Raw genomic sequence first — 25,943 nt, 5'->3', positions numbered from 1 at the left:
CCTGGAGGGCCCCGAGCCAGGTGGAGAGCCAGCACACCTCCTGGTTCCGCTCCTTATCCACCGCGGTCCAGACGAACCCAAAGGCCCCGCTGCCGAGGGGGCTGAGGGTGCTGTACTTGTGGGAATAGGCCCCCTCGCAGGCCGCCAGCTCCGCCAGCTCCACAGGTGTGGGCGTCTCCTCGAACCAGGGCTTGGCTCTGAGCACCTGCCAAAGCAAAGGGAGTGGGAGGGAGGACCTGCCACCAGGCGGAGCACGCGGCGCCCCCCAGGCCTGCGAGCCCCTCCAGCCCCGCACACGAGCACGGGCAGACCTGCGCCTAGAGACCAGAGACCCCGCGGCCACCCAGGAAAGAGCACCGACAGGAGGCCCCGGCCAGCAGAGACACCAACCTCCCCGAGGCTGGGTCCGGGGAGCTCGGTCATGGAGTGGGTGGAGCTGGGCAGGCTGGCCATGAGCAGGCGGGTCCTGGTGGCTGCGTCCCTGTGGCTCTGCAGGAGGTCCTTCACCAGCCAGCAGCAGAAGAGGGTCGCAGAGCCCTGGAGCTCCACCCGCTTCACCTCGAACTGTATGCCTGGAGCGAGGGGAGGGGTGACCTCGCTGACGGAGCGGAAGGGCCAAGCCCCCTCCCCAGAACACACCAGGCACAACGTGGCAGTCCAGGCGGAGGGCAGGCAGCTCCTGGGCCCGGAGGCCAGGGAGGGCAGCGGGAATGTGCCACTGCAGCAGTGGGGAGCCAAGGGGAGTCCTGGAGAGCACCAGAGACCACCAGCCCGCAGAGGACCGGAACGTGGCAGGCTCAGAAGGCCGTGGTGCGAACACGCACCCTGGTCACACAGTCACACCAGGTCGACCCACACGCACACCTGGCCTCCAAAAGCCCTCAGGATATCGGCATAAACATGATGTCTTAAACCAACTGTGTTCATGTACATCAGTGATGAATCAACTCAAAGAGAAATCAGGATCCATCGATTCACAAGAGCCTCAAAAAAACAAACTTGGGAACCAACCTAACAGAAGAGGTGAAAGACCTCTACAATGAACACGACAGAACTCTGAAGAAAGACCCTGGGAAGACCTGAGACAACGTTCTTGGTAAGGCAGAACTGATACTGTCAAAATGGTCATACCACCAAAAGCACCATACAGACTTAATGCAATTCCTGTTGAAATTCCAACAATGTTCTTCATAAGAAAAAATAAAGCAGTTATGAAATTCACTGGGAAAAATAAGAGGCCAGAATAGCCAAAGCAATCCTTAGCAAAGGCAAGTGAAGGAGGAGGCATAACGATACCAGACCTTGACCACCTTACCACAGACACGAAGACCAGTGGAACCGAACAGAGACAGACAAACCCACATGCAGTGACCTCAAGCTAGAAAAGGGTGCCACGAAAACACACAGGAGAAAAGACGGCCTGTTCATGGTGAGTAGGTGCTGGGAACACTGGAAATCCATATGTAACACAACGAAATGAGACGCCTCTCACCCCGCATGACACTCAAATCAAAGAGGTATTAGACTGGAGAGCCCGCACCCACTAGGTGAAAAGGTAGGCCCAAGTCTCCAGCGTGTCGGCTCAGGAACTGAATTCCTCAACAAGACTCCTAAAGCGCAAGAAGCGAAATCAAGAATCAGTAAATGGAACCAGGCACAATGGCGCACACCTGTAATCCCAGTGGCTTGGGACACTGAGGCAGGAGGATCATGAGTTCAAAGCCAGCCTCAGCAAACATGAGGCATTAAGCAACTCAGCGAGACCTTGTCTCTAAATTAAATATAAATGAAGCTGGGGATGTGGCTCAGTGGTCAAGTGTCCCTGAGCTCAATCCCAGATACTAGATTAAAAAAAAAAAAAAGAAAAAGAATCAACAAATGGGAAAAGGGGATGGTATCAAACTAAAAAGCTTCTTCATAGCAAAGGAAACAATCAAGATCACAAGCAGAGAGCCTACAGAACGGATGAAAATCTTTGCCACCTGCACCTCAGATAGAGCATTAATCACCAGGATATATGAGGAACTCAAAAAACTTAACACCACAAAAACAAATAACCCAATCAATAAATGGGCTAAGGAACTGAACAAGTACTTCACAGAAGAAGAAACACAAATGGTCAAGATATGTATGAAAACATGTTTAACATCTCTAACAATTAGAGAAATACAAGTTAAAACTACACTGAGATTTCATCTCCCTCCAGTCAGAATGGCTGTTATCAAGAATACAAGTAACAAAAAGTGTTGGCGAAGATGTAGGGGAAAAAGGCACACTCGTAATTGCTGGTGGGACTGCAAGTTGGTGTAACCACTCTGGAAAGCAGTATGGAGATTCCTCAGAAAACTTGGGATGGAGCCACCATTTGACACAGCTGTCCCACTCTTTGGTTTATACCCAAAGGACTTAAAAGCAGCATACTACAGTAATGCAGTCATGTCAATGTTTATAGCATCTCAACTCACAAAAGATAAGCTATGGAACCAACCTAGATGAATGGATAAAGAAAATGTGGTACCTATATACAACGGAATATTACTCAGCCTTAAAGAAGAATGAAATCATGGCATTTGCCAGTAAGGATGGAACTGAAGATTATTATGCTAAGTGAAAGCCAATCCCAAAAAAAAACAAAAGCCAAATGTCAAATGTTGTCTCTTATATGTGGATGCTGACACACAATAGGTAGGGTAGGTGGGGTGCACTGGATTAGACAAAGGGGAATGCAGGGAAGGGAGGGGGAAGGGGAGGGGAGAGACAGCAGGAGTCGGACATCACCTTCCTGTGTTCACGTCTGCACACACGGCCAGGGTGATTCCACATCAGGTGCAACCACAAGAATGGGACTCGTACTCCATGTAAATATGGTATGTCAAAGCACATTCTACCGTCATGTATGAAAAGAACAAATTCTAAAAATTAAAAAACAACCCTGGTGTCTGCTTGCTGGTGGTGGGATTCTGGTTAGAGCTGATTTTATTTCCTCATTTGTTTTCTAACATTTCTACAAATAACATGTGTTAGGCACTTTTTTTTTTTTTAAATCTAGGAAACTGAGCACAGTCATCAACACTACCAAATCGGCAGTGTGGAAACAACGGGCTGGAACAGGGACCCCCGAGATGAGGAGAGAGCCTGGCCGTGCGCCCCTGGAGGAGGAGCATCACACACAGGGAGACGGCAGCGCAGACCTGCCAGGCACACGCCCCGCCTCGCAGCTCAGTGCGACCAGGGCGCCAGCAGGAGCTGGAGAGGCAGGCCGTGGCACCAGCACAGGAGCGTCCCCTCCCAGGCACACATGCCGCGACCTGATGTCACCACGCAAGAGCAGCACGTCCTCCGTCAGCCAAAGGCCTGCAGACCCAGGACGAAGAGTCTTGTGCTCTGCTGAGCTATGCTGAGGCAGCAGGCCCCAGGCCCGGCCACACTCAGCCCACCTTCCAGGGCACACTCAGCCACAGCCAGACCCAGGGCACACTCAGCCCACCTACCAGGGCACACTCAGCCCATCTTCCCAGGGCACACTCAGCCACAGCCAGACCCAGGACACACTCAGCCCACCTACCAGGGCACACTCAGCCCATCTTCCCAGGGCACACTCAGCCACAGCCAGACCCAGGACACACTCAGCCCACCTTCCAGGGCACACTCAGCCACAGCCAGACCCAGGACACACTCAGCCCACCTTCCCAGGGCACACTCAGCCACAGCCACACCCAGGACACACTCAGCCCACCTTCCAGGGCACACTCAGCCACAGCCAGACCGAGGACACACTCAGCCACAGCCAGACCCAGGACACACTCAGCCACAGCCACACCCAGGACACACTCAGCCACAGCCACACCCAGGACACACTCAGCCACAGCCACACCCAGGAAACACTCAGTCACAGCCAGACCCAGGACACACTCAGCCACAGCCACACCCAGGACACATTCAGCCACAGCCACACCCAGGACACACTCAGCCACAGCCACACCCAGGACACACTCAGCCCATCTTCCCAGGGCACACTCAGCCACAGCCACACCCAGGACACACTCAGCCACAACCATGCCCAGGACACACTCAGCCCACCTACCCAGGACACACTCAGCCACAGGCCTTCAGGGGCACACCCAGCACAGGCCCTCCCAGGCTGGACATACTCAGCCGCAGTCCGTCTCGGTGGTAGCAACTCCCAGAGTAGGTGCCCTCCTGGATCTGCTGCTGCATGCTGGCAGCCCTGGGTGCCACAGGTGTGGAGGTGACCTGTGGACTCAGCCTTGGGTCCTCTGCAGTCGGGTGCATATCCTCTGGGCTCACATCCTGTGTGGAACGAACGTAGCCTGGGCTGTCCACGCCGTGAGCTTCGTGATATTCAGAGGACACTAGACAAATCCTAGAGGGTTCTGTCCGATGGTGCCCTTGACAGCTTTCCTGGAACTGCTGGCCTTCGCCAGGGTCAAAGTAGGTGCCGGCCAGTAGCAACAGTTCCCTGTCACCCAGGATACCTGGCCTCTGCCTGTGGAGATGGCCCACGTCCTCATCAGAGCCCACCACTAAAGGAGAGGGCGTCTCATTGGGCTCAGGTGTGGCACAGGAGCAAGGAGATGGAGAGCCACCGGTCTGATCACTAAGGAAGAGTTCCTTGAGGTTCCAGGAGTAAGAACTCACATCGGCCTCCTGGACCTCCACCCGCTCCAGGACTCCAGGGAGGTCAGTGGCCAAGGCGTAGCAGGCCGAGGAGCTGCCCAGGTGGCTGCTGTGAAGGTCTCTGCCTCCCAGGTGGCAGAAGGACACTGGGGTGGAGGAGGGGTGCTCTGCTGGGACCAGCTCAGTGCAGGAGTGGCCCAGAGGCTTCGGCAGCCTCTCCTTCATCAAGCAAGTCTGCAGCTCTTCTCGGTCGTTCTGTGCCCCCAGCCTGGGCTCATCCAGAGTGGGCGTCCCCAAGGAGACACCCGCCCTCCTGGAGGGGCTGGGGGTCGGGCCCTGGCCTCGCTGCCCTAGGGCCCACTCGCTCCTGTAAAGAGGGCAGTGTGTCGGGAGGCCTCCCCCTGCCAGCTGCCCCGTCATGTGTGGCTGCAGCCTGGGGGGGTCAGCCCAGAGGCTGCCAGTGTTAGGGCTGTGGACACCCACCAGCTCCTGCTGAGCCTCCAGACACAGGGCACTGTCCCTATCCTCAGCTGGGTCTGAAGGCTCAGAATCCTCACATGAAGCCGTACCCACGGATTTTGTACCCACGGGCTCAGACCTGCTTTCTCCACAGGGACCCTGCCTGGGGTCCTCTGTTGCTGCAGGCTCTTCTTTCCCCACAGCAGCACTTCCCTGGTCTGAGAACAGTAACTGGTCACCTTGGGCTGGTGGGCCTCCTTCTGGGTCATCTTGCTGGTCCTGGAGCAATGAAGATTCACCACGGGTCACTGGGCCTTCTTCTGAGATACTCTGCTGGTTCTCAGACAGTGACTGTTTATTATGGGCTGGCAGGCTCCCCTCGGGGACACTTTGCTGGTCCACAGACGACGACTGTTCCCCAAGGGCTGGCAGGCTTCCCTCGGGGACACTTTGCTGGTCCACAGACGACGACTGTTCCCCAAGGGCTGGCAGGCTTCCCTCGGGGACATTTTGCTGGTCCACAGATGACGACTGTTCCCCATGGGATGGAGGGCTTCCCTCGGGGACACTTTGCTGGTCCATGGGTGACAACTGTTCCCTGTCATCTGGAGGGCTTCCCTCAGGGACACTTTGCTGGTCCGTGGGTGACAACTGTTCCCTGTCATCTGGAGGGCTTCCCTCAGGGACACTTTGCTGGTCTGTGGGTGACAACTGTTCCCTGTCAGCTGGAGGGCTTCCCTCAGGGACACTTTGCTGGTCTGTGCGTGACAACTGTTCCCTGTCGGCTGGAGGGCTTCCCTCAGGGACACTTTTTTGGTCTGTGGATGATGACTGTTCCCCATGGGCTGGAGGGCTTCCCTTGGGGGCACTTTGCTGGTCCCTGGGTGACAACTGTTCTCTGTGGGCTGGAGGGCTTCCCTTGGGGACACTTTGCTGGTCTGTGGATGATGTCTGCTCCCCGTGGGCTGGCGGGCTTCCCTCAGGGATACTGTCTACCCTGGAAACAGGAATTCAGATGTCAGTCACTAGTGGTCACAGAAAAGGTAATAGGAACAACCATTCTATTAAACACAAGGTATTTGACACCACAAAATTCACAAGAAAAAAGGCTGAACTGTTCAGTATATAAACACCTACTCTCAAATACTGTCCAGATAAATCCTCGTTTAACAAGGCTTTATCAAAGATAGCACAACACCCAAGTGCAGGGACACAGACTGGGGCTGGGGTCAGCCTGTACATGGAGCAGGTAGCCCAGTGGCCGGGCAGCCCACTCCAGGTGTGAAGCTCACCCCAGCCACACTGAAGGCAGACCACCCTAGCAGCTGCTGCAAGGCACAGACCAAGGGGTCAGGCAAACACCCGCAGCTGACCAGCTAGGAATGTCATCACCCTACGGTCAGCTGGGGAGATGGTCAGGGCTGGCCAATGTGCAGAAGGGAAGGTGAAGAGCAAGGAGAAATGCCCCGAAGTGCCTGCTGCAAGTGGCGGATCAGACACGGAGCCCCAGAGCACAGGGCCCTTGCAGGCCAACCACACAACCAGCTGCAAGCCCCTACCCGTGCCAGCCCGGGCTGGCAGGCACCAGCTGTGCCACACAGGGCCATGCACTGCAGGGCACAGAGGCAGATTCACATCTGCAAACCTGCACCAGGGATCCAGCTGACAGAGGAGGCCAAGTCCAGCATCAGGACAGTGCAGCAGAAGGGCATTATGAGCAGGGCTCGGAGAAGGAGGTGTCCTGTGGGAGTGGGGAATGGTGGTCTGCAGAGAGGGGTCCATCCACCCCACTCCCCGCCCTCTCTGTCCATGTGCTGCACGCCCAGAGATGAACCTCGTATGGCTCAGGGGACCACACACCCTCCTGCAGGGCCAGCAAAGCAGGAATTCATATCAGGAGGGTCTCCCTGACCCCTGCCAAGGAGTGTGGGCAGCCTCTGGGTGTGGTGCTCAAGAGTCAGGACACCAGGGCCTCAGGGCAGCTCTGTACTTTCACTCACCCCCTTGGGATCTCTGCTGACCATGCGTGGCCTCCAGGGTCCACTTTTCTCTCTTGATCACCCTTTACACAGCCATTCTATCCAAAACCCCTGGGCCAGACGTGCTCTTGAATTTCAGAAAGGTCACTGGTCACTTGAAAGGACTCTGAAGACCATGGACATGGCAGTGAGGCCTCTGAACACCCCACTGTGGGGAAGCAGGAACCCCCGATGGCTGCCCATCAGCTCAGGGCTGGTCTGACAATCAAACGTTTCAGCATCAAGTTTAGTGAAAAATAACCATGTTGGGGACTTGTGATTACAAGAGGTGGGTTAGCTGTGAGCCTGCAGAGTCCCTAAGTGCCAGCACGAGAGCAGAAGGCATTCCCCAGCCGCCCTGGGGGCTGCGCACTGCCACCACTTGGGTCTGGAGCAAGGGGCCTGGCTGCCATGGAGTCTTGGGGAGTAGGGCCCCTGCTCTCCTCAACTCCCACCCCCAGAGTTCACATGGGCAGGAGCTGCTGCGACCTGCACCCAGTCACCCCAGGGAGCACAGGCCCTGAAGCAGGACACAGGGCCCTGCCACTATGGAGGCACTGTCTGGTCACTTTCTGTAAAGTCCTTCTGAGCCTCTGCCTGTCAGAAGAACACCTCAGCAACAGCATCAATTCACTAGAGCAGCTAAGACTGAGCCCTAACCCTGGGACCTGAGGCGGCAGAGGAAGCCCTGTGCACCCCAGGACGTGCATCCTGCCCCACCTCCCTCCATGCCTCCAACCCGAAACTCTTGCCACAGGAGCTCTTCCTCCTGACTAGACCAGTCTTACGGAGGAGCCCTCAACACTAGCTTGTTCACCTGCTGAACAAATGGACAAGGGAGTGAGTGACTGAATGAAACAGTGGACTGCTCTGCACTGCACAAGTGATGGGTGTGAGCTGAGCTCTCGCTTCCCTGGGTGAGGCCTGGCCCAGTGAGGGGACCTTGGTCTCCTGTGAACACCACAAACAACAACTGCAAAAACTCAGGACCCAAAGGAAGATACAGGACTCAGTTAATGCCATGGAACTTCCTCTCTGACAACACAGACCCAGGAGACAAGACACACTCTGCCCTGGTCTCCATGCGCCCACTGAACACCCAGTTCCTAGAACGACACACTGGTAGCTGGCATGAGGGAGCAGCCTGGCCACGCCTGGGCAATTGACCAGCACCAGCCAATCATTCCAGCTCCCAGCTCCCCTGGCCCACAGAGCAGCACAGGGCACAGAGAGCCACAGGGCACACCTCCCCTGGCACACAGAGGAGCACAGGGCACAGAGAGCCACAGGGCACACCTCCCCTGGCACACAGGAGCACAGGGCACAGAGAGCCACAGGGCACACCTCCCCTGGCACACAGAGGAGCGCAGGGCACAGAGAGCCACAGGGCACACCTTCCCTGGCACACAGAGGAGCACAGGGCACAGAGAGCCACAGGGCACACCTCCCCTGGCACACAGAGGAGCACAGGGCACAGGGAGCCACAGGGCACACCTCCCCTGGCACACAGGAGCACAGGGCACAGAGAGCCACAGGGCACACCTCCCCTGGCACACAGAGGAGCACAGGGCACAGAGAGCCACAGGGCACACCTCCCCTGGCACACAGAGGAGCACAGGGCACAGAGAGCCACAGGGCACACCTCCCCTGGCACACAGAGGAGCACAGGGCACAGAGAGCCACAGGGCACACCTCCCCTGGCACACACAGGAGCACAGGGCACAGAGAGCCACAGGGCACACCTCCCCTGGCACACACAGGAGCACAGGGCACAGAGAGCCACAGGGCACACCTCCCCTGGCACACAGAGGAGCACAGGGCACAGAGAGCCACAGGGCACACCTCCCCTGGCACACACAGGAGCACAGGGCACAGAGAGCCACAGGGCACACCTCCCCTGGCCCACAGAGGAGCACAGGGCACAGAGAGCTCCCAGGCACACCTCCCCTGGCACACAGAGGAGCACAGGGCACAGAGAGCCACGGGGCACACATCCCCTGGCACACAGGAGCACAGGGCACAGAGAGCCACAGGGCACACCTCCCCTGGCACACAGAGGAGCACAGGGCACAGAGAGCTCCCAGGCACACCTCCCCTGGCACACAGGAGCACAGGGCACAGGGAGCCACAGGGCACACCTCCCCTGGCACACAGGAGCACAGGGCACAGAGAGCCACAGGGCACACCTCCCCTGGCACACAGAGGAGCACAGGGCACAGAGAGCCACAGGGCACACCTCCCCTGGCACACAGAGGAGCACAGGGCACAGAGAGCCACAGGGCACACCTCCCCTGGCACACAGAGGAGCACAGGGCACAGAGAGCCACAGGGCACACCTCCCCTGGCACACAGAGGAGCACAGGGCACAGAGAGCTCCCAGGCACACCTCCCCTGGCACACAGGAGCACAGGGCACAGGGAGCCACAGGGCACACCTCCCCTGGCACACAGGAGCACAGGGCACAGAGAGCCACGGGGCACACCTCCCCTGGCACACAGGAGCACAGGGCACAGAGAGCCATGGGGCACACCTTCCCTGGCACACAGAGGAGCACAGGGCACAGAGAGCCACGGGGCACACCTCCCCTGGCACACAGGAGCACAGGGCACAGGGAGCCACAGGGCACACCTTCCCTGGCACACAGAGCCCCCAGGCACACCCCCCTGGCACACAGAGCAGCACAGGACACCGAGAGCCCCCAGGCACATTTCTCAAGCCACCCAAAGTGGACCTGAGCCAGGAGGGAGGGACACCCTGACACTGACATTGGGGAAGGAGCCACAGGCGCCGTCGGGGTCTCCTCTAGGAGATGCTGCGCGGGAAGACAGTCAGCAGCACAGGCACACCCAACCAGGACCAGGTGCGGCAAACAGACGCACAGGCACACACACACACCACACAGCAGGGAGGTCTAAACGCTGTCCTCCAGAGTGGGAGCAGGCAGGTCTGGAGAGGGCCAAGGAGGGGCCACCTGTCATCCCTGCTCTGTACTTGAAACACATTCACAGGCTCTCAAAATAGTGCAGGGAGGCGGGAGAACACGGTAGTTCGGCTCCATCTCACAGAATGATGAATGAAAGACGGCAGACAGAGGGACAGCACAGCTCAGGTCCAAGGACGGGAACTCTGACCTGCTCCAACCCAGGTGGCGAGAGCGCCGAGCAGGGGACCCAGGGGACAGAAAAGACGCCCCTGAGGCTCAGGCCCCTCCTGGATGCGGTGCCTAAGACAGGACTTCGCACAGGACATGTGGTACACACCTTTCATCCCAGCCACCTGGGGGCCGAGGCCAGAGGAGCCCTCATGTGAGGCCAGTCTGGACAATTTAGCAAGACCAGCAAAATAAGAAATAAATAAAAGAGACGGGGGATGAAGCCTAGGGACAGAGTGCCCTGGGTTCAATGCCCAGTACCAAAAAAGAAAGGTTTTTAAAAAGAAGAAAACTGGTTTAAAACACCAACATACTGAACACAAAGGACTGCAGAAGCAGAGTCGATGAGCTTTTATTCCTGTTTACCCAAGTCATCTAACGTAAACATCCTTCACTCCACATAGGACACGTCACTTAAAAACGTACAAAGGAAACAGCTTCATATGATTTCCACACCCCTCAGGTCAGGTCAGCCTCAGGTCTCCAATTCTACCTGCACATCCCTGACCGGACAGCCCACAGGATGAGATGGCATCATGGGACCCTGCCCCAAGGCTGAGGGCTCAGCAGGGCAACCCGGGAGACAGCTGTCACTGTGTGGACACAGTAGGTGCTGGGGTGCAGGGGACCCTCCACCCACCTGCACCTTCCACCCACACTCACCCCAGCAAGGGCTCTGATGGGGAGGAAGGGAGCTGGGCTCGCACTTCCTGCTGCATCTGAGCTGCATCTTGGCTTCTCGCCAGCTTCAGGGTCTCATCTTGTGGCAGCAGGTGGTCACCGGCAAGTATCCCGTTCACCTTTGGATCTGAGAGCAAAATCAGGAAGGCCTGCTCCCTACTCCACGCACTTGCTGCAGGAGCTGCTTCGCAACCTGTGCCCACCACATGCAGGACACACCCCAGGGAGCACCACCCACAAAGGCCACGGCCCAGCACAAGGCACACTGCACGTCCTGCTAACACCTGACCTTCATATTGTCACCTCTGCTCCTTCCCACTGGACAGCAGAGGCCCCACCCAGCATCCCCCACTCCACATCACCTGGATCCTTGGACCCCCTCTAGAACCACACCCGAGGAACTCTGGGGCAGAGCTTGACTAAGCATGGTGGGGCCCCGTCACAGACCCCACCCCTCCCAGGTCCTGAGCCAGAGCAGGTTGGCACAGGAAGCTGGGAGCTTTCTCTCCACAGTCCACCAGGCTAAGACTGTTCACACACAGCAGCTCAGGAATATTTGTTGAAACGTTTTAAAGTGCCAAGTTAAAACTAGGGGGATAAACATTCCAAAATCGACAAATATGCTAGGAATATTTAACTTAGGAATAAACAGGATAGACACATCAATTCAATCCTGAGCTACATGAACTTGTTGCCTCCAAGAAGGCAAGACTGTGGCCAGTCTCAGGGCACGCCTGTGGTCTTCCTGGAGACCTTCTGTCCAGTTTCCTGAATCTGACACATTTGTAAGAACAGCCCCCACACCCTGCCCTACTCCTGGGGAACAGAAGGCCTGAGAGACCAACACTGAAGCAGGACCCAATGCCCCCCGTCAGTGCCAGCACCCCCCCACCCCTGAGCCCCTGGGGTGCTGCCCCTCCCTCTCTGGCATGGCCCCAGGGGGGTGGGCCAGCAGGGCGACCTGGGAAAGGAAGGCCTTGCTCACCCTGGGCTCCAGTGGCTGCGTGCCAGCTCATCTGCCCAGGACCACTCTCGCTGTGGACGTCCAAGCAGCCAGCCAGGTCCGGCAGCTGTGAAGAGCTGTCACATGCAAGGGCCATGTAGTGGTAGAAACCAGGAATCAAGAAAGTGATATTCTGGGAAGCAAAAGAGCAGTATTTCAAGAGCTGGGAGGACTCATTCTGCTCCCTAGACCTGTCCTGCTGGGGTTGAAAGGAAAACAACTGGAGCAAGTCTCTGGACAGTCCCTCCCTGAGGTCAGGAAAGAACTAGGGTCAAGTTTTCAGACTTTGCCAGTGTGAAGCCCCTGCAGTTGTGACCTGGACTGGCCCAATCAGCAGATCAGGTCACTGGGAACAGCACTCCTCCCCCAGCTGACTCTGGAGACAGCCAAGGGAAATGAACCGGTGGCCATCAGCAAGGTCCTCCGCCTGAGGCCCCTCCCAGGTAGACTTGTGAGCTACCGCCCCATGCATGGGGGCCTGCCACCATGCACAGGAACCCCCGAGCAGGCAGGACGCCCACAGCCCAGACAAGCCCACCTTGCCCAGAAGCTCTGTCCTTCCGTAGCCAAACAGCGCCAGGGCAAAGCTGTGGTTGATGCCATAGATGGTACCGTCTGGCAGGAGCGTGACAAGCCCGCTGATGGTGCAGAACACCCAGACTGAGGCCCAGTAGTCTGACTCAGGGGCCTCCTGGACCCTGGCCACATCCTGGCTGCTGGGCTTGGCCTTCAGCTTCAAGCTCAGAGGGAAGGTGGTGCCATCCCTGGCTCTGCCGACAGACCTCTGGATCTTCAGACTCTGCAGAAGAGGTGCCAGGCTCAGCACAGCGGCCATGCGTGGTACTGCAGCAGAGATGCTCTGCTGCAAGACCCACCCAGGAGGTACAGGAACCCGCACACCCACACCACTGCCCCCAGCCCCATCCTACCCAGGGAACAGCAGCAGCGGACACCAAAGACTCAATCCAGAGTGCCCTGGGCATGACACACACCAGGGCACTCAAGAAAGGCCTAGTGAGCGGACCAAGGCGTGGGCAAGTGAGGGGACCAGGGCTTGGGCTGGTCAGCTGTGGCACCCACACTCTGTCTGTGGAGCAAGAGCTGGGAGTCCACTTCTCCTGGGCCCAGCTTCCTGCTGCCACGGACTCTGGGTTCCGACCATCCCCACCCAGCCTTCTCAGCTCCACCCTCTGCCACACAAGCAAGTACATGTGTCACACTCCACCTGCGGGCCAGTGTCCCCAGGTCCCCACCAGATACTTCAGAGCCCACTCTCCCTTTACTTTCTTTCTTTGTATTAGAGATTGAACTCAAGGGTACTTCAACACCGAGCTACATTCCAGACCTTTTCAATCTTGTTCTTCTTTGGAGACAGTCCCACTAAATTGCTGAGGCTGGCCTCCAACTTGCCTCCTGCCTCTGCCTCCTGAGTCACTGGGATCACCACGCCCAAAGAGTCCAGTCTCTCAACTAACACCGTGTTCCGAACCAAACACTTCACAGTCCACTCCCTCTGGGGCTTCAGGATGGTAAGCTGGACCCAGGTCTTTGCCTCCACCCTCTGCTTAAGCACCCACCCTATAAGACTCGAGACCTGCAGCTGTCATGTGGGAGACAGGAGGCACCTATGTCACAAGTACAGCACCCTGACCCAAGTTCGGAGCTCAGCACAGGCCCACAAAGCCAAGACTAGCACTGGGTTCTGCCCATCCTCCACTGACCCAGGCCCCTGCGAGCCCTGCAAAGAAAAAGGAGTGCAAGGCCCCTCTCCGTTGGCCACAGGCACATCCCTGTCCGCTCCTGAGGGACAGGGTGGCTCACTTGGAGTAAGAACGCACACAGAAGGCCTGTGCCCTCTGCCTTGCATCTCCAGGGTGTGCTCCAGGGAAGAGGGCTATGAGCAGGTGTGGACAGGCAGACACCTCTGCTGGCCCTGAAGCCCGCGGGATCACTGCCTCTGAGCAGAGGAGCAGTGAGCACAGATTAGGGACAGGGGCTCTTCCTACAGCTGGAGATCTGATGTAGCAAAAGGCGGTTCAGAGGCTGAGTTCAGGGAGCTAAACCACAGGGTCCACCCCACGAGGACTGCGGATCTCGCCACAGGAACTGGCACTGACCAGAGAGCAACAGATAGGACCCTGGGCCAGGACCCCTGTGTGAGGGCTGCCCACTGACGGAGCACTCAGCTGGAGACTGAGCCTCTGCCACACCTAGTCCCCACTGCCCACTTCCGGTGGGCACGGCACCCTGCCTCCAGGGTGTGAGGGTGACCTGAGGTGTGGACTTGCCTGGAGGGGCAGCACCCAGAGCTGAGTGTCTGTGCAGGGGTTTCAAGGACAGCAGTGTGCACAGCACTGACGGGGACACACTCAGGGTGGGCCTTGGACTGCAAAGCGCTGCTCTCATTAGTGTCTCTGCCCAGGCCTTCCGCCTTGGACGACCACACTCAGGCTCACACTACAGTCTCCAGTGCACAGAGGCTGGTCACGGGGCTTGGCCTCACAACCTCCAGAGGCAAGTCCCTGGTAAGTCCCCTCTTGTCTCTGTACACATGCATCCCAGAGGTCCCGCTGGAGAACTCGACCAACATCCTGTGAGCAAAGAGCCCTCCCTGCTGTGCACTAATGAGGGACTGAGGGGACAGCAATGGGCAGCCTGGAGAACACAGGCTCCGGCCCTCGGCCAAGTCCTGGAGTACAGAAAGCTGGAGGTTGTCCTGCTGTCAGGCTACGGATCCAGGTCTAAGAACCTGACCCCTACCACCTGGTGCAGGAGGTCAGGATCCTACCTTTGGCACAGGCTGCCCAGGAGAAGGGAGCTGCGCAGACGGAATGAGGTCTGTGAGACGCTGTCCAACCACATCCTCCCCAGAGGCAAAACCATGGAGGTGAGCGAAGAGACTGTCGCAGGCCGTGATGGTCCCCTGGAGAAACACCCAGCACTCCTAAGTGTCGAGAGAAGAGCCATCGGCACCTGGGCTTTAAACCGCCTGACTCCGCTGCCTGTGAGCCAAGAGCTTGGCCATGCTTGCCACGCGCAGACGTTCGGGAGGCGCACAGCGGGGCTCTCCCAGGAACGCCTCCTGTGCCAGGCCTGCCCTCTCTGACTTCCTCGCATGAGCTCCAGAAGCCCAGGTCCCAACAGAGGCTCCTCAGTACGACATGCTCAGGTGCTGCGCATGGTGCCCCACCATTCTGAGCTTCACACGGATCATCTCATCTAAGTGCACCAAGGAACCCCAGTCCCACTGAAGCGCTCTGCTTCCCACTGTCACGAGTAGTTACAATTCCAGCCCCACTTTATGGAGGAGGACAACTGAGGCGTGGGACACTGAGGTTCCCTGTCTGAGGACACATAGTGATGGGCACCGCCAGCAGACCTCCAGACACCTCCCGTGCTCTCCTCCCCGGGGCCAAGCAGGCAAGCGCTGGCTGAGGGGCAGGTGGGGGCACCATGCCCGGGCTGAGGCATGGACACACTCACATCGCTCTGGAAGGCGACCCAGGCTGAGACCCTCTCCACAGGCTCCAGGACCACCACGCAGCACAGGCCACGCTCCTGCCGCACCCTCTTCATCCACACGGAGACCGGAATCTTCTCCCCACTGCGGCTGACAATGTCCACCTGCACACACAGACAGGCTGCGCCAGGGGACCCCGGGGCAAGCAGGAAAGTGCCTGGCACCAGGAGCAGCCCCCACACCTGCCTTCCGTCTCAGAAACTCACCCGAGGCTAGAAGAGGGTCCCTTCTGTTTGCATGGAGTGCAGCCCAGGGCACTTCACCACTGAGCCACACCTCCAGCCCTGGTCTTCATTTTGAGACAGGGTTTCCCTACATTGCTGAGGTCGGCCTGGAACTTGCGATCCTCCTGCCTCAGTCTCCTGCGTCACTGGGATTACCAGTGTGCACCACCACGCCCAGCTAAGTGACCTTCAGACACTGAGTGTTTTGGTCTGAGTGAAGGTTTTGCCAGGATTGTTTTAAATCCTCAGTGTCATGGTCCATCTTGGTTGTCACCTTGACTAGATTAAGGGACCCCTACAAAGTGGCAAAGCACACCATGGCATGTCTGTGAGGGTGTTTCTGGTGGAGAAGATGCACTCTGAACCAGGGCAGCACACCAGCAGGCTTGGGCACGGCTAAAACAAAGCAGCGGGCAGCAACCCCCCCACACACTCAGCCCTGCTTGGGGGGCAGGTTCTGCTGCCACCATCTGAGGTCACTGGACTCCAGCTTCTTCAGCTTTTGAACACAGACTTGTACAGCAACTCTCCAGGGGCTTCCGGGACTGCCAGTCTTGGCTGGGGCTGCACCACTGCCCGACTTGTTCTGAGGCTCCAACTGCTTGGGCTCAGCAGATACTGGTTTCCAGATCTCCAGCCTATAGGCAGCCACTGTGCAAGTACCCAGCCTCAGGTTATATTAGCAGTTTAACAAATGCCCTGTTATAATTAGACACATCCTATCAGTTCTAGTCCTCTGGAAAACCCTAACCAACACACTCAACTTCATGGTAAAACAGCAAGAAAAAAGAGCAGCACCTGGTAGTTCTTACAGCAGCAGACGTGAACATGTGCTGAACCCTACAACTCCCTCTGCAGCCATCGGCCTCTTCACCCGGTAACTTCCCGATGCAGCTGACCCTGTTCAAGTTCCTTCCGTGCTGGGGCTCAGACCTTAGCATCTAAAAGCTCAGCTCACCTGTCAACATCCAGGTTGGCCCCAAACACCAAACAGAATATGTGAATTTAGAAGTAAGAACTGTTCCAGGCAATAAAATCACATCGCTCTTCTGAGACTCTCACGTGGTGCCTGCAGGTTTGCCAAATGCTGGCCACATCGCACTCCCCATCACACCAAGCCTGGGGCTCTCCAGGAATCCCTTGCTAGTCCTATAAGGTGCCTCATCTGTCTCTGAGACTTTCATTTTAAAGTCCCCACTCCCAGCCAGCCAAAGAGGGAAATAGCACCCAGGACATGTTTTCAGTTGAAGATGCTGCAGTTGCTGCTAGCAGGGCCCCACAGCAGAGGGCAGCTCAAAGACAGAGCCCTGGCAGGGAAGCCAGAGCTCCTCCCACCACGTGCTGCCCCACTGCACCCCGCTCACCACTGTGCTGAACACCACGGCGGCGTGGCCATCTGCCTCCACGTGCTCCTGGCTGAGGGCTTCCACCACAGCAGAATCCGACTTCAGGAAGAACCGCGCCAGCTTCTGGCCAATCAGATCCTGGCTGCTGTAGCCCAGGAGCCTGCAAGCTTTGTCATTGGCAACCAGGATCTGAGCAGGAGCAGAGAGGAGACAAATGTCACCAGCGGCTCCTCTAACTACCCGAAGCAGAGTCGAGGACAAGGGGGCCAGTCTGGCAGCCCAGGGGCCTGTCCTCTCCCAGAGGAGCATCCCGCTGTCCCAGCAGAGGTGCAGACAACAGCCACACATGCACCCCAAAGTCTCAGCTCACAGACCAGAACCTGGTTCTGGCATCTGGGATCCCTTCACCCCAATGGCACATGATGATCAAGACTGGAAAATACGGGCATTTCCATCAAATGCTCCTGCAGCCCAGGCATTCCTGCAGGCGCATGTCACACACATGCACGTATGTGACTGTACTTAATGTGAACAGAGACTGCCCGTTCTCGCGTGGCTGTGCCAACATGTGCAAATGCCACAGTGCACCTGAGACTCTCCCAGCATCTATCCTGAGAGGGGAATCCAGTTTGATCTGGCTGATTCATACTTAGTTGTCCAACTTTTGATCTTTTGCTACAACATAGCTGAAATCAAATGTTCTTCTAATTGCACTTCAAACACAACTGTCGAGGTTCTAGGCTGAAGTACAAACCCCAGTTCACATCCATGGCCTGGCCACAAACCAAAGCCGTACCTCTGTGGTCTTGGCATCCACGGTGAAGACGGCCTTGTTGGGGTTGCATACAGGGGCTGGGAACAGGGGTGCAGAGCCCCCCGGAGACAAGCCACGCAACAGGGAGCAGCAGGACGCACTGCCCAGAGACCCAGCTGCATCCACGTGCTCGGGTGCCACGGGGCAGCGCAGCTTGCTGGTACAAATGTTCTGGGCAGCCAGCGATGAGAGGCAGTAGGAGCTCCATCTGTCTTCTAGAGGGAAGACAGAAGAGTGTGAGGCCTTGCACAGCTGCCCAGAGCTCACTCCTGAAGCACAGAGCACCAGCCCTCACAGCATCGAGGGTCTGGTCCAGCTGCAGGGCTGACTCACCACTGAGCACCTAAGCCAGTTCCAGAGTCCACTCAAGCAAGCCTCAGGCTCTCAGTGGCAGAGCACCGTCTGCTCAGAAGGACCAACACTCCGTCTGACCCACTCCAGCCCAGCCTTCCCCAGGGAGCCACTCACACAAGCACCTCTTCTGGGCCAGTCACTCCAAGGCCCACAGTCCTTCTAGAAGCTGCCCCGTCACTTGCCCCCAGAAAGTGTCACCCAGTTCAAGAGCTGCCTGAGCCACGCCTCCCGCATCCTCGGCCCAGCTCGCTGCCCACTGCTCCAGAAGAGCTGCTCTACCGTCCCTCCAGGGGCTCCCCAGGGCCCGGCCTGGCCTCCGCCCTTGCCCCACTCACCCATCTGTGGATCTGTGGCACAGGGCTGCCAGGCCACCCCTGGCACCAGTCTTCAGGCCACGATACCTTCCCCTCCAGCACCTGAGCTCTTTCCTCTCCCACACTCCCCACCAAGTATGCATGGCTACTCCGTGCTGTGGGCTCCCTCCTCACCTCCGTTCTTGCAGGGGCTCAAAGCCAAACACATGATGCCTGAGTCCTGCTGCCTGCTCTCTAGGCCTCTCCTCCATGTCCCTCATCCAGGGTCCAGACTTCCTCAGTAGCCTCTCCCTGTCTGTCCCCTGAGCTGGCAGCCAGATGGCCATGCTCTGCCCGCCTCTTCCCAGAAGCAGTTGCTTCTCGTGCCTTTGGCTCTTGCCTTGTGCCCTGTGCAGTGCAAGATCATCCTAAACCAGTCTGTCATGTCAGCACTCTCCTGAGAACTGGGCAGACCCACGGCTGGCTCCCCGCAGACCTCTGCTCCAGCAGCCCCAGGACCAGGGCTCCCAGGTCCTGACCCATCGAGCTGATCCTGAGCCACGAGGCCAGACCCTCTCCCTTCTCGCCGCTGTGCTTTTGCTGGCTCCTGGTTGCATATGCTATCCCAAAGGATGTCCCCTGTTCCCAGATCCACCAAGACTCTAAGCAGACACCCTGCTTCTCGTGCCCCTCGGGGGTTGGTGGCACTTTCTTCTCAGTGGTAGCCTAGGAGGCACCGACTGACAGAAATCAGCTACTGTGGGGCGGGAGTTGCACTGAGGTGTCAGACCTTGTCCTGTCCCTGTGGTGTGAAGCCCAGGGCAAGGACCTCTCTCTGGGGCTCGTGCCAGGTGGAACATACCCTTCTGCTATACTGAGCTAACTGGCAAGCTCCTATTTCCCTAAGAGCAGGGCCCAGGCTAAGACAGCTCTCCTGCCCACTCCCATAAGAACCAACACTTTTTCTACCTTGGCCCTGAACATGGAGTGACCTTCAGGCACAGGGAGCAGGGGCACTGTGTGGCTAAGGCTCCCAGCAGGAAGGTCAGAGGCAGCCTGGCCAGTGCCTCAGCAAACAAGGTTTCCCACAAGAACTGACTTTAGGTCACTGGCAATGGGGCTCCTGGGCAGAAGGCAGTAACTCCACATTTTCAGGATGCAGGCTGATGCTCACAATGGTCAGAAATAGTCATTACCAGAAAGTGCCATTCTGCTCTGGCAGAGCTTAGAAAGCCCGTTCTTCCTGCTCAGATGTCTGTGGGCTGAGGAGAACGGCTTGCTGGACTCAGAGGTGGCCTCTGCAGCTGGGCCCTCAGCAGGCGCTGGCACAGGCAGGCTCCCAGACAGGCACCTCCGGTCATCATCGAAGGCCAGCAAGCCTCTGGCCTCCATGGTAGCAGGTGGGCCAGGTGTCAAGCTCCCTCCTCCAACAGCTCTCACCTGGAAAACCAAGAGCGTCCGATTACCGTCTCTCCAAGGCAGTTTAACCAGCAGACTCTGCAATGCCAAGTTAAGCAAAGCCCACACACCCAGTTCCATCCCAGGTCAGGGCTGCAGAGCAGCTGCCATCAGTCCAGAGCTGTGCTAAAAGAAGCCCTTTCAGGAAGGAATGGGAAAGCAGGAAGGAGAAAGAGGGCAAAAACGAGGAAGAGTGGGAAGGGCCACAGAAGGGCAGGAGCTGCAGGCCTCACCGGTGGAAAATGCTCCGAGGCAGGAAGATCCCCAGTGTTGCCGCAAGACAGCCAGTGCACGAGGGTCTGCAGGACCCCGGCGGCCCAGCTGCACCCAGAACCACATCCTCAAAAGCAAGGCCAGAGTCTGCTTCCTGGGCTGGGGTTGAGGCTCAGTGGTAGAGCACTTGCTTAGCATGTGTTTGATTTAGCATGTGTTTGCTTAGCATGGGTTTGATTCTCAGCACCATGTATAAATAAATGAATAAAATAAAGGTCCATCGACAACTAAAAAAAAATTGAAAAAACAAAAAAACAATCTGCTTCCCTTGGAGTCAGGCCTGGCACCAGAGGTTTGTGGTTTTACTCTTTTTATTTTATGTGGTGCTGAGGATGGAACCTAGTGCATCACACACGCCAGGCAAGTGCCCTACCACTGAGCCACAACCCCAGCCCGCTGCGGTTTTGTTCTTAAATCTGTTTTAATATACTTGTAGATTCAAATGCAGACATGGAGGGAAACAAAGGTTCCATGTGGCTGCACTGTGCTTCCTCACAGTCCAGGGTCACACCAGGAGACTGACATGGCCACCACACTCACTGCACGCCGTGTGCCTCCCATTCTGTGCAGCTGAGTCGTGTGACCGACTCCCTCTGGGGGAGACCTGAACTGGCAAGCACACCGTCTCCAGTGCTCTGCGCTGGGGGCCACTCAGCAAAGAAAGTCACTAAGAAAAGTTCCTCTGCTCAGAAGAGGCACAGGCCCACCCAGTCACCCAGGGTAGACAAGAAGGGCACACAAGTCAGTCCTGGGACCACTGGCAGGAGTCCCCAAGAAGTGGGAGGCCAATGGGGCCAAGACCACCCAGAGCCTGCACCCCCTCTTACAGATCACCTTCTGCACATCGGGAAGCCCAAAATTCCTGACCAAATGCCTGAGCCCTCTTCCAAGGCCCGCACAGCTCCACCCACTGAGGGGAACACCACTGCATTAACAGGCTTTGAGCCTGATAGTAACTACATACACACACTGATCATGACAAGGGGTCTACACTGTACTCACACCCTGGTCCCTTGAGTCTAAAGGGCCTGACCACTGCTCACCTCAGCTGGCAGCCCCTGAGATCAGCAAGGCAGGTGCCCCTAGAAGGAAAATTGAGAGCCCCACACAGACCAGATGTGGGAGGGGGCTGACATCAAAACATGCCACGAAGCTACACAAGTTAAATACACACACAGGACCATGGATTTCAGAAACAAGCCAACAACGCACAGGAGCCTGGCACACAGCAGTGGGCCATTTTCAGTCTCTGGAGAATCAGCGAAGTACCAGCACAATGTTTCAAGGATCCCTGTGTGAAATGCAGGTAGCAGTACTCACCTGGTAGCACTCTCGGGAGAACTCAAAAAGCTAAGTCAGGACTGGCAGGCTAATGCCTAATAATCGTAATTGCTTATTTTAAATGGAGTTAAACAATTTGAGGTAAAACTGCATCCCTTTGTCTTCCCATGTACAAACAAGCTCAAGAAAACACAGGACAAAGGCTGTGGAGAGCTGTGCGACTCAGCCACCCCTGCGTTTTTTGACAAGAACGCAGCTTCTGTGCACCTCTGGGAGGCAGAGGAAAGGAGGAGACTTCAAAAGGTAAAGGACACCTAAGACCTGAAGCCACAGCTGTGCAAGTGAGCCTCGAGGAGCCACTCCTGACCTTGAGATGGCCAGGGACCCTGAGTGCCACCGTTCCCGCTCAGCACAGTACTAGTCCTGGCAAAAGCAATCTTCTCAGGAGCCAAGCTTCCAAATGCAGGCCTGGAATTAAGAGGTAAAAACCAGGACGACCTGACAAACACCTGACTGGAGAGAGAATGGAGAAAAGCAAATATTCAAAGAGATAATTACGAATGAAGAAAGAAATGTACTGATCCAGGACCCCCGTTAGTCGAGCCAGCAGGGAGTGAGGGAATGGGACATTTAGCTCAACAGGTGTGAAAACTCAGCAGAAAGTTGGAGCTCTTGTGTTACTGTCACAAGGCAAGAATAAGAAGATCAGCAAAGGAACCAGTGCAGAGACCAGCAGCAGGCCAGAGTGTGCAGACACCTGTCAGGTGACAGGGAGGGTCCCTGGTCATTCAAACGGTGGTGCTAAGACAACTTGATGTCCCAACAGGACCACAAAACACAGTCACTGACACACCATACGCGAAACCAGTGTCGGAAGACAGAGCTGACTTGAGAAGGTCAAAACATGAAGCTTTTGGAAGAAAACAGAACAGACCATCTGTATGACTTGGGGTAGGGAAGCTCTCCTTAAACAAGAAGCAACAAGCTCTACTATAAATATAAAGTATGACTGCTAAAGTCAACATTAAAATTGAGAATATGTTCATGAGAACATGTATTAAAACTGAAACAAAGCAGGGTGTAGGGGCACACACCTGTAGTCCCAGTTACCTGGTGGCTCAGGCAGAAGAACTGCAAGCTCAGGGCAGCCTGGGAAACAAGAGAAAGAAAGTAAGGGGGCCGGGGACTCAGTGGGAGAGCCATGCTCAGTGGGAGAGCGCATGCTCAGTGGGAGAGCGCATGCTCAGTGGGAGAGCCATGCTCAGTGTGAGAGCGCATGCTCAGTGTGAGAGCCATGCTCAGTGGGAGAGCGCATGCTCAGAGGGAGAGCCATGCTCAGTGGGAGAGCGCATGCTCAGACGGAGAGCCAAGCTCAGTGGGAGAGCGCATGCTCAGTGGGAGAGCGCATGCTCAGTGGGAGAGCGCATGCTCAGTGGGAGAGTGCATGCTCAGTGGGAGAGCCATGCTCAGTGGGAGAGCGCATGCTCAGTGGGAGAGCGCATGCTCAGTGGGAGAGCCATGCTCAGTGGGAGAGCGCATGCTCAGTGGGAGAGCCATGCTCAGTGGGAGAGCGCATGCTCAGAGGGAGAGCCATGCTCAGTGGGAGAGCGCATGCTCAGAGGGAGAGCCATGCTCAGTGGGAGAGCGCATGCTCAGTGGGAGAGCGCATGCTCAGTGGGAGAGTGCATGCTCAAGGCCCTGGGTTTAATTGGAAGGAAGGAAAAGAAAGAACAAACAAGGTACTATCTGGGAAAAGATATCTGCCACACACATAACAGAAAATACCCAGAAGCTTTAGAAAGATTAATAATTTAACACTTAAAAAATCTTAAAGACAAAGTCAGGCATGGGTGCATGCCTATAATTCCAGAAACTTGAGGGGTTGAAGCAGGAGGATTGCCAGTTTGATGTCAGTCTGGGCAACTTAGCAAGAGCCTGTCTCAAAAATAAAAAGGGCAAAGGAAGGAGCTCAGTGTATAGAGTGCCCCTGGTTTCAATCTCTAGGATCAAAAAAAAAAAAAAAAAAAAAAAAATGAAATACACAAATACAAAGAAAAATAACAAAAAATAAGAACAAGAGTTTGCAGAACATGAAATCCTTGGGGCTATAAACTTATAACCAGAGTCTTAACTTTATCAATTTAATCATGATAATGTTTACCTAATATATCAGTAAAAATAAGAATTTTGATAACACCAAAGGTTGTTAAGGATTTACATCAACAAATCAACAGAAACTCTAATAAGTGAATATAATCCCCATAGGAAACAAGTTAGTCAAATATTTGCTTATTCCAACAAAGCACTTTCCACTCTTAGACTGAAATTCTAGAGAAATTCTTGAACATGAGTAGCAAGACACACACAGGAATGCTTTGAGCAGTAAATTCACAATGGCAAAGACAGGCGGATAGGCAGGAAGAAAATGAAACAAACACTTACCAACAAGCAAACAGACTTAAAATTCTGGCACACTCGAGCTACGAATTATATAACAAACAACTACACACGATAGGGATAAATCTTAGCAATATAAGAAGTGAAAACTTCAAGTTACAAAGGATTATCAATCCTTTGAAAGTATTCCTTTCTAGTAAAATAAAATAATCTAAACATATTGTTTAGGGAAGCCCACCTATAAGCCTTCTTCAGCAAGAGGCTGGTGTGCCCACACTGGAAGCAGATAGCAGGTGGCTGGGTCAGGCAGGGAGCTGAGATACGGTAGAGACACAATGGCAGGGGGCTCCAGTTCCTGACTTGGGTGGTGAGTTTCAATGTGTTCACTTGATTATCATGATTCATGATCCACTGCCTTTTTTCTTTTGCATGAATCACCTGACAAACACCGAAAAATCAAGAGGTGTTATACACATGTAAATTCAGCATGGGATCCTGAAAGCCATGGTTCAGCATAAACTGAAAGATGTGGGGGAAGCTAGAAGTAATCATTAGAGTGTATCGAACACTGTTTAAGTGTTACAGAGTTGCATCTCTCACATGTGAATGCACTAATTATTATTGCTACAATAAATCACAATGCCATGATCCTATTGTACAGTAGTTTTCTACTTTTGGAACTAACTTATAAACAAAGCTTGGAACACTTAATCTTGACTTCAGAATACATTGTTATAAAAGTCTTAACTTTGTTTAAAAAAGCAACATAACTTCAGATAGTTACAAAACCTTAATTTGTTTTTTTAAGCTTTTCAAACTACATTATCAATGTCATAACACTTTATCCTAAAAGTAATATAACTCTTCAGAATACATTGAGAATGTTACAAAAGTTTACCCTGCAAAGTAACATAAAATAGGAATAAGGAAAAGAAATGCAAAAGGAAGCTAAGAGCATGGAGCTTTTTGTCTTTCAGGGAAAAATATAAATACTGTCTAAGTGGACAGAGCAAGAAGTGCAGTGGATGTTTAACACATCACCAACAGTTACAATGGACAGAGAGGAAAGTCAGCACTAAGGGATGTGGGGCTGCAGGGAAGATGAATCCTCTTCCTTCCACATGTCCTGTTCTGCACAAGGTCCACATGGGGCTGAGCAAGCACCTTTGCACATGGGAACAGACTCACATGTCTCAACTCCACAACTACAGGTGTGGCTTCTGGGAGCACAGGCTAACTTAACATGATCATGGATCCCTTAATTTTTCACAGGTTTAATTTTGATTCAGATGTTAATTAGAAATGCTTCCAAGCTTAGGCCTAGGGTTTTGGAATTTATATTTTTAATCCTCTCTGAGCAGTAGAAATGGGAAGATGAACAAGACCACACCTCATGGTGTCACAGAGTAATCATAACCCCTTTGCTATTTATGAATCCAGAAGGCACAGGGGACCCCACCTTAGAACACTAGCAAGCAGAGTTCTGCAAGGGGCTCTGCAAATGCACTCCTTGCTCTTCTGGGTGAACCTCTAGAAGCAACCCTTTTTCTCCCACCTGAACAACTGCACATACTGCCCACCTACAAGAACAGAACCAGCATCTCCAGTAGATCCAACCAGTAAGACAACAGACCAGAAAACATGAGGACTTTAGGCCTAGGAACTAAGTTCTGAATCAACCCACCCTAAAACCTGCCTTCCTCTAGACTTTGGGTCTAGAGCCAATTGTTTTCCTCACTATCAGACAGACCATCCTGAGCACACAGCTCTGTCTTGCATCAAAGCAGTCTAATGAACACACAAGATGATAGCGGCTGTGATGGAGGGTGGAAGCAAAGGGCACCTCCATTCCAATGGAAGCAGTGGAGCCCTACAAAGTTGAGTGAAGCCTTCCAGACAGAAACACAGGAGTTCAGTGTGCAGAAGGGCAGGGAGAGGAGCCTGGAGAAGCCTCAGTGACTCCCAGAGCTTCTCAGGCCTGCCTGAGAAGTCTGGATTTTATCCCAAAGATTAGCTTTAAAGGATTCAACAGT

At 55.1% G+C, this 25,943-nt stretch overlaps 1 protein-coding gene across 1 annotated transcript in view; it reads right to left on the bottom strand.

Moving 5' to 3' along the window:
• The window catches only part of Pask (PAS domain containing serine/threonine kinase), a 39,535-nt gene that overhangs the window by 12,152 nt on the left and 1,440 nt on the right, over positions 1-25,943 (bottom strand). The window contains 11 exon segments of the mRNA XM_047542648.1: positions 38-205; positions 391-572; positions 4,152-6,094; positions 10,930-11,074; positions 11,933-12,083; positions 12,489-12,749; positions 14,739-14,873; positions 15,434-15,574; positions 17,059-17,229; positions 17,837-18,069; positions 19,698-19,941. Coding sequence (XP_047398604.1) covers positions 38-205; positions 391-572; positions 4,152-6,094; positions 10,930-11,074; positions 11,933-12,083; positions 12,489-12,749; positions 14,739-14,873; positions 15,434-15,574; positions 17,059-17,229; positions 17,837-18,069; positions 19,698-19,941 — 3,774 coding nt within the window.

This window comes from Sciurus carolinensis, chromosome 3 (assembly GCF_902686445.1).
Source record: "Sciurus carolinensis chromosome 3, mSciCar1.2, whole genome shotgun sequence".
Taxonomy (NCBI): domain Eukaryota; kingdom Metazoa; phylum Chordata; class Mammalia; order Rodentia; family Sciuridae; genus Sciurus; species Sciurus carolinensis.
The sequence above is the reverse complement of the archived record's forward strand: the minus strand, read 5'-3'. Positions and strand labels throughout refer to the sequence as shown.